General features: G+C 38.3%; 4 protein-coding genes across 4 annotated transcripts in view; 2 read left to right on the forward strand and 2 right to left on the reverse strand.

The window, feature by feature from the left end:
• The window catches only part of LOC105179372 (elongation factor TuB, chloroplastic), a 2078-nt gene extending 503 nt beyond the window's left edge, over positions 1-1575 (forward strand). The window contains exon 2 of the mRNA XM_011102982.2: positions 15-1575. Coding sequence (XP_011101284.1) covers positions 15-1275 — 1261 coding nt within the window. The 3' untranslated portion in view covers positions 1276-1575. The remainder of the gene's footprint in view (positions 1-14) is intronic.
• A 2155-nt stretch (positions 1576-3730) lies between these two features.
• LOC105179373 (protein NBR1 homolog) lies at positions 3731-9185 on the reverse strand. The gene is made up of 8 exons (XM_011102984.2): positions 8987-9185; positions 8754-8855; positions 6479-7821; positions 6261-6384; positions 5895-6131; positions 5137-5286; positions 4446-5039; positions 3731-4347 (listed from the first exon to the last, which is right to left on the reverse strand). The coding sequence occupies exons 2-8, from the start codon at positions 8781-8783 to the stop codon at positions 4249-4251; spliced, it is 2577 nt and encodes an 858-aa protein (XP_011101286.1). The 5' UTR covers positions 8784-8855; positions 8987-9185; the 3' UTR covers positions 3731-4248.
• A 331-nt stretch (positions 9186-9516) lies between these two features.
• Positions 9517-10704, forward strand: LOC105179418. Its single transcript, XM_011103039.1, has 3 exons — positions 9517-9901; positions 10211-10476; positions 10564-10704. Exons 1-3 carry the CDS (start codon positions 9517-9519, stop codon positions 10702-10704), a joined length of 792 nt encoding a protein of 263 aa, XP_011101341.1.
• Positions 10705-14459: 3755 nt separating this feature from the next.
• Positions 14460-17960, reverse strand: LOC105179374 (plant intracellular Ras-group-related LRR protein 3). The gene is made up of 3 exons (XM_011102985.2): positions 17160-17960; positions 15374-15540; positions 14460-15298 (listed from the first exon to the last, which is right to left on the reverse strand). Exons 1-3 carry the CDS (start codon positions 17829-17831, stop codon positions 14647-14649), a joined length of 1491 nt encoding a protein of 496 aa, XP_011101287.1. The 5' UTR covers positions 17832-17960; the 3' UTR covers positions 14460-14646.
• Positions 17961-18176: the final 216 nt, after the last annotated feature.

Raw genomic sequence — 18176 nt, forward strand, 5'->3', positions numbered from 1 at the left:
CCCCCCCCCACGCCGCTCCGGGCCCTCCGCCGCTTCTCCATTCGCGCCGCCCGTGGCAAGTTCGAGCGCAAGAAACCCCACGTTAACATCGGCACAATTGGCCATGTCGACCACGGGAAGACCACACTCACAGCTGCTCTCACCATGGCCTTAGCCTCGCTTGGGAACTCGGCCCCCAAGAAATATGATGAAATTGACGCTGCCCCTGAAGAGAGAGCTCGTGGTATCACAATTAATACGGCTACGGTTGAATACGAGACTGAGAATCGGCATTACGCCCACGTCGACTGCCCCGGGCACGCTGATTATGTTAAGAATATGATTACTGGGGCTGCCCAAATGGATGGGGCGATTCTTGTGGTGTCTGGAGCTGATGGGCCTATGCCACAGACGAAAGAACACATTTTGTTGGCTAAACAAGTTGGAGTTCCGAATATGGTGGTGTTCTTGAATAAGCAAGATCAGGTTGATGATGAGGAGTTGCTTCAGCTGGTCGAATTGGAGGTAAGGGAATTGCTTTCCTCTTATGAGTTTCCTGGTGATGATATTCCGATTGTGTCCGGTTCTGCTTTACTTGCTTTAGAGGCTCTGATGGCTAACCCTGGAATTAAGAGGGGGGAGAATGAGTGGGTGGATAAGATTTATCAGTTGATGGATGAGGTGGATAGTTACATTCCTATTCCTCAGAGACAGACTGATTTGCCATTCTTGATGGCTATTGAAGATGTTTTCTCGATTACGGGTAGAGGGACAGTGGCTACTGGGAGAGTAGAAAGAGGGACTATTAGGGTTGGTGATACTGTGGATCTTGTGGGGCTGAAGGATACGAGGAGCACTACAGTAACTGGTGTGGAGATGTTTCAGAAGACCTTGGATGATGCAATGGCTGGGGACAATGTGGGCTTGTTGTTGAGAGGTGTTCAGAAGATTGATATTCAGAGAGGGATGGTTTTGGCCAAGCCCGGAACCATCACGCCTCACAAGAAGTTTATGGCTATTGTTTATGTGTTGAAGAAGGAGGAGGGTGGAAGACATTCTCCATTCTTTGCTGGTTACAGGCCTCAGTTCTACATGAGGACTACTGATGTTACAGGTAAGGTGAACACCATCATGAATGACAAGGATGAGGAGTCAAAGATGGTTATGCCCGGTGATCGTGTGAAAATGGAGGTTGAGCTTATTACACCAATTGCTTGTGAGCAGGGGATGAGATTTGCTATCAGAGAGGGTGGAAAGACTGTAGGTGCCGGTGTCATTCAATCCATTATCGAATGAAGAGGCTGACAAATAACTGAGGTTAAACTATCCGTGGGAGCTTATGTTTGACTTTGCAAGTTTGGTAATCCATCGCCCACAAGATCTCTTAATTGTCATATATGATGGAGGTTTTTTGAGGTTACTCTTCTTATGCATTACTGTATCAGTTTAGCCTAAGAACATTATTGTTATTATTCAATGGAAATTTACTTTGTTTCAATTGTTTCTGTTTGTTGCGAGCTTCTTATCCAAAGGATGAGATGCATCTCGTACATCTCACAATGCTCAACATTGTCTGGATTGGACTGAAATTTCTCTAAGAATTGAATGTTCATGCTTGTTTGATAAACCAGGGGGTATATTGTTTTTGTGTTGTTTCAGCTACTTCATTGAGATGTAAATTGAGATTCTCTTTTAATAATTAATTTTTCTGCTTAGCATGAGCTTGGAAACTGTGGCATTCAAGTGGGAGGAATTTCACAGTTGAAAGAAACTAAATATTTAACCCTCTTCAGCTTTTCATGATTGTTCATCGTTGTAGTATCTGAATATATAATGTCATTCTCAAATTTCGTCTATTAGATTCAAGATTGGTCACAAGTCTGTTTCCCCACCCCCGGCCCCAAAAAGTAAAGGAAAAAAGAAAAATCCAAAATTCAATTTTTTGGAAATATTTATCTCTGTTTGCTGACAGTGTTGCCTTCAGTGACTGCCACTCTCTCTTAGTACAACCTTTATTCGGATATAGTTAGAATCAAAGTTGTCGGTTCGAATCAAGGGATGTTAGAAGACATTATAGTAATTGTAATGTACATCCACTTTCATCTTAAGAAAGCTGCTGCCCTTAATTCTCATCATCTATCTCAGTACCAATTTCAGAACAGCTCATCTTTATTTGTGCTGCTCTGATTGCAAAGAAGGATTTTCATTTCTCCAGCTGTTCCTTAGCTCGAGATAGTAACTTTGTGTTTCTACAACCACCCTTTGGAAATTCAAGGACCTATGATGCCTTTGGATTGGCCATCAGAATGTTACTAGCTATCAGGGAAGGGGTAACCGTGTCATCCGTAAAGAGCAGACATTTTGTGTGTGAACATTCATTATTTATCCTCTTATTTTAGTAACGATTTCATATCAGATGACATCTTTTTCGTTGGATAATTTGCACCAGGAATGTTATTTAAGCTACAAGCTATTGCAGGGAATGATCTCATCTGTATGATCAAACATGTACCTTGATTCTTGAAAATCACCCTGCTCATGAGTCCATTTAGCAGTTGAGCTATGACACGTTGGGACATATGGATTTGTGTTTTCAGTCATCAGAGGCAGCAGGGAACAGTAGAGAAACGCTGGGTTTTTATAGATTTATTCCTGATTACTACCAACAGTTACTGGGAAAGTTACCTACAGAAAGAAGGTATACGAACATTCCATACAGTAGAACTACTTGCACAACCATACATGGAAAAGACTGTGTCATATTCATGACGGTCTAAGCATACCAGCAAACGTTGTTTACCCCAGGCAAGTTTACACCTTGAAGGTATCCCATTTGCACAGCCCAAACCCATTCTGCTTATCCTGAGTGAATCCATCATCCTCCACATCAATGTTTATGACTTCACCGCCAACTCCAATGGCCGTTTCGCGTTCAACAAAGTGAACTTTGTTTTGCACCTCAGGGGCCTGATGCTTCTGATTGTACATATTATGGTTGTTTTTCTCTACGTAGGGGGAGGAGTTGTTGAGAACTTTGTGGACATTAGGGAAGTGAGGATAGTCAGGGATCACGGTAGGCGTTCGTAGCATTCGCGTGATGCGTTCAAGGTATTCATCGATAGACGAGTTGGAGCCACCCTTGTAGTAGCTGTTGCTCATTTTTTGGCCTCACCTTCTTGCACAGCAGAAATAGGTAATGGAAGCTCACGAATTTATAGATGATGCTCTCAGGATGATATTCCTTTCAGACAGTGGGTTTGGTCGTGCCTGAATCTGATGCTTGTCTTTAGTCAGTTTCATGTATTTGCTTTTGTGAAATAATCTGTGTTTGGATCAGTAACTTCAGTATTGCACCTTTATTCGAGGAAAGAATTACACATCCGAAGCCCCTGTTCATGATGCAATTGAATCCACAGTGAAAGATGAGGACTAGCTTTCACTCGGCACGTGCTGAGGAACATAATCAAATCGAATGGAATAAAACAAACAAATCGGATCAAATCAACTGAAAAAACAAACCAAATCATGTGTGTACCGGACAAATGTTGTTTCCTAATTTAAGTCTTTATCGAGCATTACTTTAATTCGGTTTCTAATTTTGGGATTTACTGATAATACTCAAGAATACATCTGTGTCATGACCCAAGCATTCGGCAAGATATATTTGGAATTTGATGAAAACATCATAGGAGCGATAGTGAAGAGCAGAATAAGTGTGAATACCGACGAAAGTTGTTCCACTGTTTTAGCATTTCTCATTCAAGATTTCCTTCTATTGTGGAGAGAAGTGATGGTAGCTTTATATTCAGTACAATGATATAACAAGCAAAGTATTTATTCAGAATTCTACTCTCTCATCAACTGATATCTCTCTCTTCTCGTCTCCTTCCCCTTCTATCACTCTTCATCCCAATCTCTGCATTAGATTTCTCTTGATGGCTGCATTATTGTTTCTCTCTACATTTTTACTAAAGATATCATGGCATCAGCTGATATACATTCTACCTCAGACACGGCGGGACACGACATTCTGCAACTAACAAAACCCAAGGGGACAAAAAGAAAGTGATCTCCATGCATCGGGGACTTTGAGATCTAAAGAGGATACATCACTTGTATAAGTAACAGCAGCCACAAGTTCAACAGCACAAATCAGACTCAAGACAGGCAGAATCTAGCCAGACATGGAACTGAAAGGGGTTACACTAATAAGTTGTTTCTCTCGTCACTGGCATTTATTTTGACAGCATTTACAATAATGTTCATGTACTACATCTTCTCTCCAGCGATAAGATCCATGACTACACGCTTGATACTTCCATTATTTTTCTTCAGCAGCATCTTGTTCATTTCGGTATCGTGAAAACCCTGCATAGCATATCCATATAGACAAATTGTAAGAATTAGAATTAAATAACCAAGCAGATGAAGAAAAGCAGAAATTTAGTATTGGATTAGGGACTCGCCATCTCCTGGAGCTCCTCAAGTATAGGATCCCACTCAGCAATACCACAAAGATGGTCTACAGATTGCTCCAAATCATACTCATTCGTCCTCAAGACCTCCTTGTTTAGATCAACCTGTTTGAAGCCCATCTCATCGAGTTCTCTAAGAAGTTCCTCCTCTACTTGCTTCTTTCCAGGGAGGTCCACTGCAGATTTCTTTGCACCCGGAACAGGTGCTGCAGATGATGTTGGTTGTGGCAGTGGGTAAAGCATAGTGGGGAGTACAGAAGGGAGAGCTGGACCCACATCAGCTAGATCAATGTTAGGATATGAAACTGATGAACCAGCAGAAGTGGGAAGAGAGGTTGATGCTCCATTGCCAACCAACAAGCTATCGTTGATTGGAAACTTCAATTCCTGCTCAGTCATGTTTTGTTGCACTAATTCCACAGTTCTTTTAGAGTTATCAGGCTCAGGATGTTGCCTCTCTTCTACTGTTGGTTCTGAATCGACATTAATAATTTCAGGACCAGTTAAGCAGCTGCTTACAGGGGGTAAGTTCAGGTTCAAGTTCCTGATACTCTCTCGTGGTGTCTCTTTAACAGAAGCATCAACCTGTGAATGAAACAAGAAGGAACAACACAATGTAAGAAAGGCTACATAACTACCAAAAAAAAAAAGGGGCAGTTATGATGACATAAAGACAACTGACCTGGATGAGAACCCAAACGCGCTGCCCAAACTTCTGGCCAGATGGTGAGGCCATTCTCCAGTACGAGATATACCGCCCTGGAAGCCCAGGAGAAACGAAATCAACTGCAACATCAAGCTCCTGGTCTATCAGCAAACCAGCTGCAGGAATCTGGCAAAAAATGAAGCACATTACATCCGATTGCATCTATGTATTTTCTTTTATTTCTATTGAAGATCCATCGCCTATTCAAAGAAAACAAAAGCAAGACCAAAAGATGACACTAAAAATGACTAGTATCAAGCGCAAACATTGACACAGTATGCATAGCCTTATTGTCCCTTCCACCCAGAACAAAGTAAGTCCTCCTTTTCTTTAAATAAAAGGAAAAGAATTGTTAGACATCAAGCGAGGAGGGGCACAGGGAATTCCTAAAGGGCACAAGGTTCTACCAAATGAAAAGGAAAGAAGAGAACAGAGATTAGATGCAATAACAATCATATAAAATGGATAATTACAGAAAGACTCTATAAGGTTTAGGCATATTACAAAAAAAAAAAAACTCACTTTTGTTACATTACAACCCTCCAATCTCATTTTACATCAGAAATTCCCCCTTGAAGACTAGAGAGTCAAGGGGGAATCTGTGATTTAAACATGAGCTCAAGGGAGTCCAAAATTTTCCAAATATTTAACTGGGCTTTTTATAATATGCAGAAACTTCCGGGGTGCCATGTAATTTATTCACGTATAAAATGATGTCAACAAAGATCCCCCACCTCTACTTCAACAGAAAGTGTATGACTCAATTTATCTCCTCCAATCCAAACAAGTTGTGTTTTCTGGGGCCACACAGCTGTACCATTGTTTCTCATCCGCCATATCTTGGTAAATGGAGTTAAAGGTGCCATAGCGGTACCATCCATTACATTTACATCTTGAATGAAGCGACTGTCGAGCTTGGCCTTCAAACCCCTGCAAACCTGTGGTAAAGTTGGACCCCGGTCCCTACCTCGCTGAAATTAGGATCAGACATGAGGGTAACACAGCTTAGCCCAAGGATAATTTGTGCCAGAAATGAAGTTAATAAAGAAACCAAGAGGAGAAAAAGAAAAAAACATAAAAGAAATGATCTGTATACATACAGCATCATGACACCCCTTAAAAGACATATGGTGTCGATAAATTGCTGGGCGATCCATCCTGATATAGTCACTATAGTTTCCCATTTTTTCAAAGCAAATGCTGCACAGGTCATAGTCCACCTTTCTGCAGGGAAGAAAGAGCATGCTAGTTAGGATCCACACATAAACTGAACCAGCTATACTCACCAAAGAAGATAGTTACTGCAATTGGATCTTACACTTTCGACTTGAACCTAGGGCCAGCGATGGGATGGACACCACAACCATCACAACGAACCCCGCGATGGAAGATATTCCAACTGCCATCATTTTGACTAACGCTCCTCCTAAAGGGAACTGCCTCAGAAGTAGGATGTGGTGGAGCAGCTGAGACATTTCCTAAAGCGATACCAGAAAACGGGCATTCGACCATTGGAGTAGGACCAGAAATAAAGCCTGGAGAATTTGAACTTCCAGGACCATGTAACCATGTTGAACCTGGAAATTTCCTAAAACCATCAGGTGATCCAGATCTCGTGTCATCAACAAAGTCAGCCCCCATACGATCAGAAGCCATGAGATTTGCAGTGTTTGGTGCAAGTTTAGGCTGAGTAGGATTATTAACCTCCTTTCCAGTGGCAGTATTATTTGCAAACTTCTCAACATTATTTACGATAGGTGGCTGATGAGTTGTCAAATGAGTCTTCCCATCTACATGAAATTCAGTGATCTTCTTGACTTTTTCTTTCCTACCCATCCTATGGGAAGCAACATCTGATTCAGGACACACTAGCTCTGACTTCTGTGAAGAATCACCACCAGGCTCCACAACATTCATATTCTGAGAGTCAAGTCCCACCATGTGATTATAGCCAAAAGACGTTTTCTCCACACTTTCTCCAGCATCCCTTCCCATGGTTACCTCAGGTTTAAGTTTATCCAAGCTCTCATTGTTTCTGGAAGATAGCTCAGATCTTACATTGGATAAAGCCTCCAATATTGTGCCAACCTTGAAGAGCTCATTGGTTTCTCTTGCAGCTGTGCTGCTTTCAGGAACATCATCCTGCATGCTAGACTTTGCCCTAGGTTGGTCCTCCGAAAGCTGACCCAAGTAGGATAAGCGCACTTTTGAGAGATGGTCAACAAGCTCAGTAATACCAGGAGCAGAGGAAGATACTTTAGATACCAAATCAGCTGAGAGTTTCACAAGTGTTTCACGTAGAGGCTCCGGTACTGTTCTCAGAAGCTCAGAGACACCAGTATTCAGATTCTGAAGCGGTTGTTGCACTCCCGGCGACCTCAAGGGAGTTGAACAATTATACTGTCTGCCATTTTTTTCACCATTCACCTTAATAGTAATTCTCAATGGATTTAGAGCCTGCTTCACCACATCGTGAAGATCATCATTGTCAACAAGAGTAACAACATCACCATCTTCATCAATATAAGTGAGCATCAGCTCAGTATCAGGAGCAAGGCTGAAGAGGGAAAGGATCTTCTTTCTTAGTCCATCCATACTGAGATTCAGATCCTCCTCAACAATCTCGGCATTGAAACGCCTAAGCATATCCCCATACTTGACCTGTAGAAAAGGATGTTGTGCGCAAAGTGATGAAAATGACTCAAATGAAATGAAACAAAGCATAAATAGAACTCGATAGATAACAAGTTAGAATCAAGAAATAACAGAAAGTAAACTAAAAATACACGGCAGGAAAATCTACACGCCACTGATAGCATTTCTTACAACAATTAGAAGGCAAAATTGCCGGCTTATTCTCTTGTAGTTTCGTGCTTATCTCAAAAACCTAAATACAAAATCAATTATATTCTACAAAACAATTGCAACCTCCGTCCCCTCCCTCCACCTTCACGAAACACATTAGTTTTAGAAAGCAATTTCTGTGGGATTATTTCCTAGTATAGATAACATAGTTAACTAGAAGAATAAAATCAGAGTGAGCATTCTAAATATTGAACTAAACATGACAAACGTGAATTGAGAACACTCTAAGAAGTCCAGCGTCAAAGAAGCACTAAAACAAATGGAAAAAATTTTAAGATAAGACATTAATCAATTATCGTGTTGTGAATATCAATATAAATTGACTCGACGGTAAACATAGACGGAAAATAATTGGGCTCAAAGAATAAATTTAGAAAAGCAATCTAGCGTGTGCAACAGATGAACAAAATACACAAAAAGAAATGAAACCCCAATATAAAATCAAACAAAGCACCAAGCTTGGGTTCAGTCGGCTACAGATATTCGAAACCAAGCATTTCAAGAAAATGAATAAATAAAATCACACATCAAAACTCCACTCCGCAAAAACTTCAAAAAAAATATGAACTAATAAATAGACACAAGGTATGACAACAATCACCACGACACAAAGAACACAGCAAAAACACACTAAAAGAAAGAAAAATAATACATCTTATCTACAGCAGACGCCATAAAAAGGGGAAAACAAATAGCAGCAAAAAAGCTTAAGAAAAAAGAAAAACAACCTTGATCACCATAGTAGAAGAAGCCTCCATAGCTATAGCAATTCCAAACTCCAAATCGCGTACCAGGTAAGCCGCAACGAAAAGCCCTTCTATTCCCTCCTTCTGTTGCTTACATACACAACATCAAATCAACGGAAAACCCTACTTTAAAAACATTAACCGAAATTTTCAAAGGGAAAACCGCGAAATCAACCGACGAACTAGCAAAGCAGAAAATCCAGAGGATTTCACACCGTTTATGTTAAATAACCCAAATCCACAAAGGATTTCACGGCAATCCACGCGTATCCGTGAGCCGCGCTTCAACTCTATGATTCTCCCCCTGAAGAGCAGACTATTGATGAAACAGATAATTGCATATATATATATATATATATATACACATATAAACACACACACATTCAAAGGGGTGAATGAGAGTATACGAAGAGTGTGAATATCCAATCTATTTTTACTATTTCCATTTTTTTATTTTTCTTTCTTGCTTGTAAAGAAAACTAAAAAGTCTTCGAGTTTATCTTATCTACTAGAATTATCATGTAGGTGAAGATACATAGTAAGTTACATGGAGTCGATTATTAAACTATTCTCTCCGTCGATCCACTTTCCCTCATCATGATCGCAATTTAGGTGAGGTGTAAAAAAGATAAAATGTTACTATCTCATTAATATCATTTCTATAATGTAAATTACTTTCTCGAAATTGTATCAATTATAAATTTTTTTTAATTAATATTAATTTGATATACGTCAAAGCGGTAAAATGGAACAAATCATGTTACAGCAGCGAGCTAAGATGCAATGGATAAAGGATGAGGATCAATGCTCACGAGTCTTCTTTTGCAAGATAGTTCAGCGATGTGCCACTCGGAGAATCTTGCAAATAAATGATGAACACGGGACTACCTACTTAGAGCTAGGAGCGGTTATTAATGAGTTTGTCTCCTTCTATCAGGCTCTATTAAGTGGAGAAAGACGAAGGCAGGTGATAGATATTCGGTATTTGAGGCCATGGGCTAGGCATGTCCTCAATGAGGAGGAAGGGCTTCAGCTCCTTACACTCGTCACTGTAGTTGACGTCAAACATGCAGTGTTTGACATTGTTGAAGATAAAGCACCTGGACCGGATGGGTTCTCATCAGATTTTTGTAAAGTTGTCTAGCCAATCATGGGTCCGGAGGTAACGAAGGCAATCTTGGAGTTCTTTACCACGAGAAAACTGATGAAGCAAATCAACACCACACTTCTGGCACTTATCCCTAAGGTATATGCCCCTATGATGGTCACAAATTTTCACCTTATTTTGTGTTGTAATATTTTACACAAAATTATTGCCAAACTTATTGTGCAAAAGTTGAGTAGGGTGTTGGATAAGTTGATTAGCCCTTGTCAGGCTGCCTTTATTCCTGGTCGTAGTATTGGAGACAATATACTGTTAGCACAAAAACTATTTACAGGCTACAATCAGGCGCGCCTACCTCCTAGATGTGCACTGAAAGTGGATATCCGAAAAGCTTATGACACGGTAGAATGGGACTTTCTATTTGCAGTGTTACACCTGTTTGGATTCCCAACTACGTTCATTAGGTGGATAGAGAAGTGTGTCACGACACCCTCGTTTTCTGTCAGGTTGAATGGGAAACCTCATGGTTTCTTTACGGGATCGAGATGGTTACGGCAGGGGGACCCTTTATCGCCATATCTTTTCGTTTTCATAATGGAGGTTCTGCATTTGATTCTTCTGCAGATGATTGATCGGAACATGCGTTTTTCTTTTCATTGAAAATGTGAGCCTTCGCGATTATTTCAGCTTAGATCTGCAGATGATCTGTTGCTGCTCTGCAAAGCTGATATGAACTCTACAGGGGTCTTTAAGCAAGGGTTGGACCTATTCGCCTCCTGGTCAGGTCTCCGGCTTAATGTGCATAAGAGTCATCTTATCATCTCTTGATCTGCACAAGAGATACGGGGCATAAGATCTGCATTTACCACATTTGGAGGGAACGAAATTTGAGACGCTTTAAGCATATGGAGCGACCACCGAATATCATAGCCACCATTATTGTGGAAGATATTAGATAGAGGATTATTAGTGTTAATTTATCTCGTTCTGTTAGTTCATGTGCGTTATATAGATTATGGCGTATCCCTTGACCTGTCGAGGGAGAAACCACCAGTTGAGAGATTATGGCGTATCCCTTGACCTGTCGAGGGAGAAACCACCAGTTGAGCACTGTTGTACTGTACGATCTTGTTTTATAAATGAAACTTACATTTACCAAAAAAAAAATATATATATTTTTTATATTTAAAAAATTATAAATATATTTTACTTTTAATATTCATCTAGTAATGAACTCTTCATTAGATTTTCATTTAATGTTTTAAATAAAAATATTCAAAAACGAAATAATAATTCTCTCTCAAAATTTTTGTTACATTCTTTTTTGAATTCAAACTCGAATTCGATTTTCGTAATTGATTAATAATTGTTATTATAACAGAAAAATTAAGACTGACACGTAAATAAAATTTGAATTGGTAAGTCATAATATTTGTAGTATGCATTATTAATGAGTTTGAATTAGAAATTATAACTGAAACGTGCAACTAATCTATGAAAGTTTTGTGGAGTTCATCTATCACTTCACTTTATTTACATCTCTGAAGAGCAAAGTTTGAATCTGGTGGAGTGAATGCAGGAAAGAAAATAATGCAACCCAACCACGAAAAACAACTGTTCAGAACACAGTATTTTTACCAACGGCGTTTGAACGAAAAAGTGAAAAGACGGCGTCGTTTCTGCCAAAAAACGATTTTAAAAATTTTCAAGCTGCACAATTGGGGTCTTGTAATTATGGTCGTACATAATTGCTCTTTTGATAAATTAGTTTTTCCTTTGTATTTTTTTTTTATCTCTCCAACATTATTTCATTATTTTCTTTAATCAATAATATTTATAAATTAAATATTTATACTAACTGATTCTTTTATTTATTTTTTTATGTATTTTTTATATATTGAAATTAAATAGTAATAATTTATGTAAATATTTTGTTTTAAAAATTATAAACATACATAAAATGTGTTGCAACTTATTAGTTGGTAATAGCAAGCCGAGGCCTCATTCGGTATTGGGCTTTCAATCAATTCTTTAATCACAAAACGATAAGTATAGTTATTTCTTTTGCTCTAATTAAATAATATTATTACATCTATTAAGATTTAACTTTAATGATATTAATATTTTTTAATAAATTCTCGTGCTTTAATAAGAAAAATGAAATTACACCTTAAGGTTTTCGTTTATTTTTGTGCATGGTAAACGGACGATAAAATTTAAGAATTATTAAATATAAAACGGAATTATTTAATAATATTTGTATTGGCGGATTAGTGTAAACATGATTTATGAAATGACATAATTTGTCCAATTAGATGAATGATTTACCAATGCATAAATGTTAATTTTATTATCAATATAACACCCTATAAATTGAGGTATGTGGGACTGAATGAAAGAATTACTTTATATTGGTCTATTTCTATGCACTAAGCAAATCGAAAATGATAAATAAAAGGGAAAACACAAGAGAATTAAAAAAGAAATCCTCCAAGATATTTAGATTTATAAATGTTATCCCCAAAACAGAACAAAAGAAAAAGAAAAAGAAAAAGAAAAAGAAAAAGGTTATACATTTGATAAAATATTTACATTCCATAAGTATGCTCCCATCCTAGTATAGAAAACTAAAAAAAAAAGACTTAAAATAGAAAATAAATCAAAGATCCAATCACATTGGAGTTTGATTGGCTATTCTTACCCAAGCCAATGCCAATAGGCTACCAATAGTGGCACACACAAAAGCCACAAAACTCCTCTCCTCAACCACAACTTGAGCTAAATACACTGCAACGTCGGAAGTTATCTTTCTCCCCTCTTTAACCAGAACCCTCCGACGCTTCCCAGCAAATGTCAGGAGCACCATCACAGTTATCCATGTCATGATGGTCGTCCGAATAGTAAAAACGATTAAGAGAATTATGAGAAACGCAATGAGAAGGGGCAGGAGTGGCGAATAGGAGCCGAAAGAGTAGGTCGTCCGGTCCACGAAGAGGAAGAAGGAGATGGAGAGGAAGAAGAGGCATGTTGGTGTTGTGGTTGGTTTGGTGAGCTTGTCCATGTAATAGTTGTGTTGTGTTTAAGGGTGTGGGAGTTATAGTTGAGAAAGGAATTGGGAATTGGGAGGGCATGTGGTGCACATGGCAAGGTTGGCAATGAGGGGCACCAAACTCAATAATTTAAGTTAGTGAATTTTTGGCAATAATAGGGTGATATTAATGGGCATGGCTGTTTGAATATTTGATTTGATTTTGTATCTCTATGACATACATTGCATATGTCTTGTAGTGTTGGTTGATATCCCAATGCCAAGCATGGTGTTTGTGTGTACTATATAAAATGTAACCTTTTTTGGGCAATTGTGTATAGATAGAGTTGAAGGGAACATTTTCCTATGTGTTTGTTTGCCTTTGGTTGAGATTTTGTACACGTATGTAGTCAAGGTAAGCCGCACAATATATTCCAATCTCATGTTGCTTCTTAGAAGCTTCAAAATTTAAGGGGTAATTTATGTTGAAATTCTCTTAAATTTTTATATAATTGTAAATATTTTTTTATTATTTTAAAAATTATTTATATTTTTAATATATGACATAATTATGTGATCCTTAGATGGTAAGATAAAATTTTTAACTTAATCTTATTGAAATTTTATTTATTAAAAAAATTATGATGTTGAACGGACATTAGTATAAAATAAATATAATTTCTTAAAAATAATATGTAAAATTATAATTGAGAGTCCATAATGGCATTTTGTCCAGTTTAAATACAAAATTTAAATGAAACCCAAATGAAAGCTAGCTAATTGAATGTGTTAGTTGTGACGGATCAGAACTTAATAATAATTTTTTTAAATAATGAAAAAATATTTATCATTATATCAAACCTTAAGAGGATTTGACGTAATGTAACCAAATTTAAAGGGGTATTAAAAGAGTGGTTTTTAGATAATGTTGGGGTGAGTATTAAAATGCAGATTTGTACCGTGATTTATGGGTTCAGTTCTGCGTGTTGGTTGAATCCCAAGGCACGCCTAAAAAGCAGTAGCATGACTTCTCCGGTTGTGATAATACAAGGAAAAGAAGAAACACAGAACTTCACTCTGCATCGTGTACATTGAATTTGACTGGGAAAGTTTAATTTCAAGAAGATAAGAACAATTTTAACTTGTAAAATTTTTTAAACAATTGATATGTTTTGGATGGGGAAAATTTTGGTTTGAATTTAACTCAATAAAATTCAATTTAGTCATACAGTAAATGCATTGAATCTGCTGTATAATTGATCAATAATTTAAGAATCGTTGTAAATTATACTATAGATAAAAATAATACTTGTAATGTAATTGAATTAAAATTTAATGGGTGATTTTTAATTATTTATAGGTATGATCATCTTTGTAAGTCAAAAGGTACTCCAAATAATGTTTGATATCTCTAAGTTGTTGGTGCTTTGCTTGCAATAGTCCAAGAGTAAAGAATCTTGAAAGCATATCAGCATGATGAGATGTTCTCTCTTGAGTATCTCATTTTCTAATAAGGATGGAAGCCTCCTCCAGATGAAGAACAATCCCTTTTCAACTAATTGTATCAATTTTTAAGTTATTGATTGCTTCAGTTCAAGATGAAGTGAACAAATAGAAAACCAATAAGAACATCTGCAAAGATCAGTTTAGGTTCTAGCTACGGGAAAGAACTGATAAAACAATGAGATCATAGGAAGTTAATGCAATCAAAGCAGAAAAAGTTACCACAAGAAGGGATGGAGTTAGAACTCCTGATTCAGGTGACGATCAGCATCAGATCTTCCGAAGCCTCCTAAGTATCCTGAGACGGTACCAGAAACAACCGAAACCATGCTATTCAACCAGGAGGTGCCTCGTGCCAATAAGCTGTCCTCCTCTTCCTGTTCTTCTGCTTCCTTCTTTCTCTTCTCCTCTTCTTCCATCAGTATCGCGTCCCATCTTTTGATCATATAAGACCTGACAGCATCAACTCCTGCAGCCACAACCTCCTTTGGAGGTATTTCAAGGGGGTTCTCGTCCAATTTAAGTTTAGTCAAATTAACTAGCCTACCAAAGTTATCAGGCAATGCATGAATCTGGTTGTTGCTCAAGTCGAGTTCTTTTAGGTTAATTAGCTCTGAGATCGTGTCGGGAAGTTCAGTCAGGTCATTGAAGTTGCTGCTAAGATTAAGGATCTCGAGACTTGTCAATCCCCTGATCGAAGGTGGAAGGCCATGGAGCTCGTTGAAATGAATGTCCAGAAGGCGCAAGGATTTGAGCTCGCCGATAGATGTAGGAAGATAACGGATCCTGTTTAGGTGGATTGAGAGCCTTTTGAGATTCACAAGTTCAAATCCCATAATTGTTGGTAAGTAAGTGAGTTTATTGAAACCCGCATCCAACTCCTCCAAGGACCTGGAAACATGATTCAAACTCAGATGCACCTCGTGGAAAATATGTTATCTTCTCTCTGCATATTTTGAGTTTTACCTGCAATGACTAATGCTGTCAGGCAGGGCAGCAAGCTTGTTTCCAGAAACATCAAGAATTTTCAACTTAAGCAACAGGCCAATGGAGTCGGGCAATGACTCTAAGAGATTTGCTGAAAGATTGAGCTCCTCAAGATTTTCTAATCCTGCAATTGAATCTGGAATTGCCTGTTTCACTCACAGAAATAAATAAATTAAAACAAAGCTGATTTAATTTCTGACCAAGCAAGGGGAAGAATTACACTGCATTTCTTGTAGGCAATGAACATAAATCAAACAATAATAAGAATCGTATTTTTTTCGAAAAACCTAATAGGGCAATGACATGAATAAGAAAATGAAAAATGCATTGCAACGAGGAGAGAATAGCAAAAGCAACAACCACCAAGATATGCATTGTAGTTTGATCTTAGTCGTAGAATCCACTAAATTCAGTTCAGCAATAGGTCAAGATGACAATGATCAACGGCACATGGCAAGGTCTTAAGGACAAAGAGAAATGAACTCCATTTGAGATAGTAGTCGTTGGCTCTAAAATACTACTTCAACAATCTGATGAACTCTAAAAAGGTGGTGAAAATTAACTACAGACAGAGATAGGTTCTTAAGGAAATGAAACAAAGGAAAATCAAATTTCATGTTACCATGTAAACCTTCTAAATCATATTCTGCAATAGGACAAATAGTAGCGCTCAGTTACCTAGCCCTTTCTCCGGCTCATATTTGTTTGTGCAAAATCATGCCTTTGCCATATCAAAAACAAATTAAGAGTGATACAGTCGTCAAACACAAAAAAGAATAGTTTTTAAGTTGTAAAAGTGCTAAATATATGGTCACCACTTTGCTAGTTGTTACACTCAAAAATAAATATTCCACATAAGCATGAAAAAGATTCAAGAATACAAATAATGCAAGCATCCATAATGAAATTTTCACTAGGATTCACTGGTGGATATGCTCAACTAGAACACCACAGAATATTAAGTAAAGTTACCCCTAATGACACTACTAGGAAAAGTATTCAGCAACCAATTCAGAATCCATGCAGATATGTATAAACTGAACAGCAAAAAGGATTTGGACGAGAGGGGGAGTTGGCAGCACTCAATTGATGATCTTGAAATTAAAAAGATTTCCCTTCTTAACAAAATCTTTGTGCACGTTTTAGTCTTCCATGCTGCTTCCTTCGCGACAGAAAACAATTGAGAAAAGGAAGCAGTACGATAGCAATAATGCTATATGTGATCACACGAATCATTTAACAGGTAACTGACTTCACTTCAGCTCAACGAGTTACATCACTTGGTTGCTTGTAATTATCAAAATCATAGGACCTTGAAGTCAAGCTTCAGTAAACAATTAAGGACGCCATGAATACAATCTATTTACAGGTAAAGCTTGTCCAAAAGCATGTTGTTTGGGCATTATTGAAACAAGATCCACTTTACTCCCAGGTGTCTCTAATTTTTCCAATCTAAGTAAATGTTTATTCAACAAAAAAATTACCGGATGATTCAAGTGCCTTAGAGCAATGCTTCCTCCATTCGATGTCTAAGTCAAGCCAAACAAATAGTCTTCGGAGCAGTTAGACTTTTTCATAGTTGTTATCAAACAATCCAAGAATGCAACAAGTGCATAAGATGCCAATTGATCATATATAAAAGCACCTAATATGCAATGATTAACGTAATATGAATGCAATAAGAGCCAATTCAAATGCATTGAAAATTATCAAACATTTCAAGTTAAGTATCTCAATGCTCATCCATAGAGCTACTAATCCTGACCTCCAGCTGATTATGGGACAAGTTAAGCACAATCAACGATTTCATCCTCCCAAATTGCTCCGGCAATATCCTCAACCTCCGCCCAGACAGATCCACCCTCGCAATCCCCTTTCCCAGTTCCGCCGCCTTCAAAATGCCAACCACCTCTTCATTCACTTCCTCCTGATCTTTATCCTTATTCACCTCCTTCTCCGCCTCCGCCAGATCAACCCCCGCCAACGCCGCCTCATAAAACCTCTCCAACCTCTTCTCCGCCGCGCTCACCATCCTCTCATACGCCTCATGCATCTCATCCAACGCAATCACCGCCTTATAATTCTTATACTCCGTAACCAACTCTTCCGAGACCGGCTTAGACTGATCATATTCAGCTAATTTGAACCGGGCGGTATCGACAGTCTCGTGATCGGGTCGGGTCCCTAGAGTTTGCAGGATAGATCGGGTCTGTGCGACGTCCTTCACGGCGCGACGCATGGCGGAGATGAGTTCCGGGTTCTTGAGGTGAGGCATTTTCTCAGAGAGCTCAAAATAAGGCTCGCGAGGCTTGGGCTCCGGCTCCGGCGGGTTTTCGATGTCGAACTCGGGGGCGGAGGTGGAGAAGGTGCGCGTGATGTGGGGGAGCTTGGCCATGACGTAGGAGAGGATCGGAAAGTTGGTGGGGTTGGGATCCATTGCATCCACTGCTGACGTTCCTCCGTATGTGCTGTCGAAGATTGTGAATTCGGAAAGGTGAACGAAACTGAAGTGTGTGTTGCATGTGTAGTTAGATGAACAAGCAATACCCGTAACAAACTGATCGATAAGCAACTGTTGGACTATATATGGATTCTTGAACTGGGTCGGGTCGTCCAATGTTTTATATATATATATATATATAACTATTTTACTTATTTGCTTTCTCTTTTTTTCTATTATTGGACAATTTTGAAATTTCCCATTTTTTAATGGGCTTTCATAAAAAAAAATTGTCTACACCACATCTGATTAGATTTAAATTAATTATACTGCAAATATACA

This window comes from Sesamum indicum, unplaced genomic scaffold, assembly GCF_000512975.1.
Source record: "Sesamum indicum cultivar Zhongzhi No. 13 unplaced genomic scaffold, S_indicum_v1.0 scaffold00155, whole genome shotgun sequence".
NCBI lineage: Eukaryota > Viridiplantae > Streptophyta > Magnoliopsida > Lamiales > Pedaliaceae > Sesamum > Sesamum indicum.

Bases quoted from the DNA above. Each gene is read 5' to 3' on its own strand.
- LOC105179374 (XM_011102985.2), bottom strand. From the start codon at position 17,831: ATGGATCCCAACCCCACCAACTTTCCGATCCTCTCCTACGTCATGGCC. The intron at 15,541-17,159 runs GTCAGGATTAGT...TGAGTGAAACAG, and splicing joins TGTCCCATAATCAGCTGGAG to GCAATTCCAGATTCAATTGC. The intron at 15,299-15,373 runs GTAAAACTCAAA...TCATGTTTCCAG, and splicing joins GACAGCATTAGTCATTGCAG to GTCCTTGGAGGAGTTGGATG.
- LOC105179373 (XM_011102984.2), bottom strand. From the start codon at position 8,783: ATGGAGGCTTCTTCTACTATGGTGATCAAG. The intron at 6,132-6,260 runs GTATGTATACAG...TCCTAATTTCAG, and splicing joins TTAAGGGGTGTCATGATGCT to CGAGGTAGGGACCGGGGTCC. The intron at 4,348-4,445 runs GCGAGTCCCTAA...TATGCTATGCAG, and splicing joins TTGAGGAGCTCCAGGAGATG to GGTTTTCACGATACCGAAAT.
- LOC105179418 (XM_011103039.1), top strand. From the start codon at position 9,517: ATGGAACAAATCATGTTACAGCAGCGAGCTAAGATGCAATGGATAAAG. The intron at 9,902-10,210 runs GTAAAGTTGTCT...AACTATTTACAG, and splicing joins TGGGTTCTCATCAGATTTTT to GCTACAATCAGGCGCGCCTA. The intron at 10,477-10,563 runs GTTCTGCATTTG...CGATTATTTCAG, and splicing joins TTTTCGTTTTCATAATGGAG to CTTAGATCTGCAGATGATCT.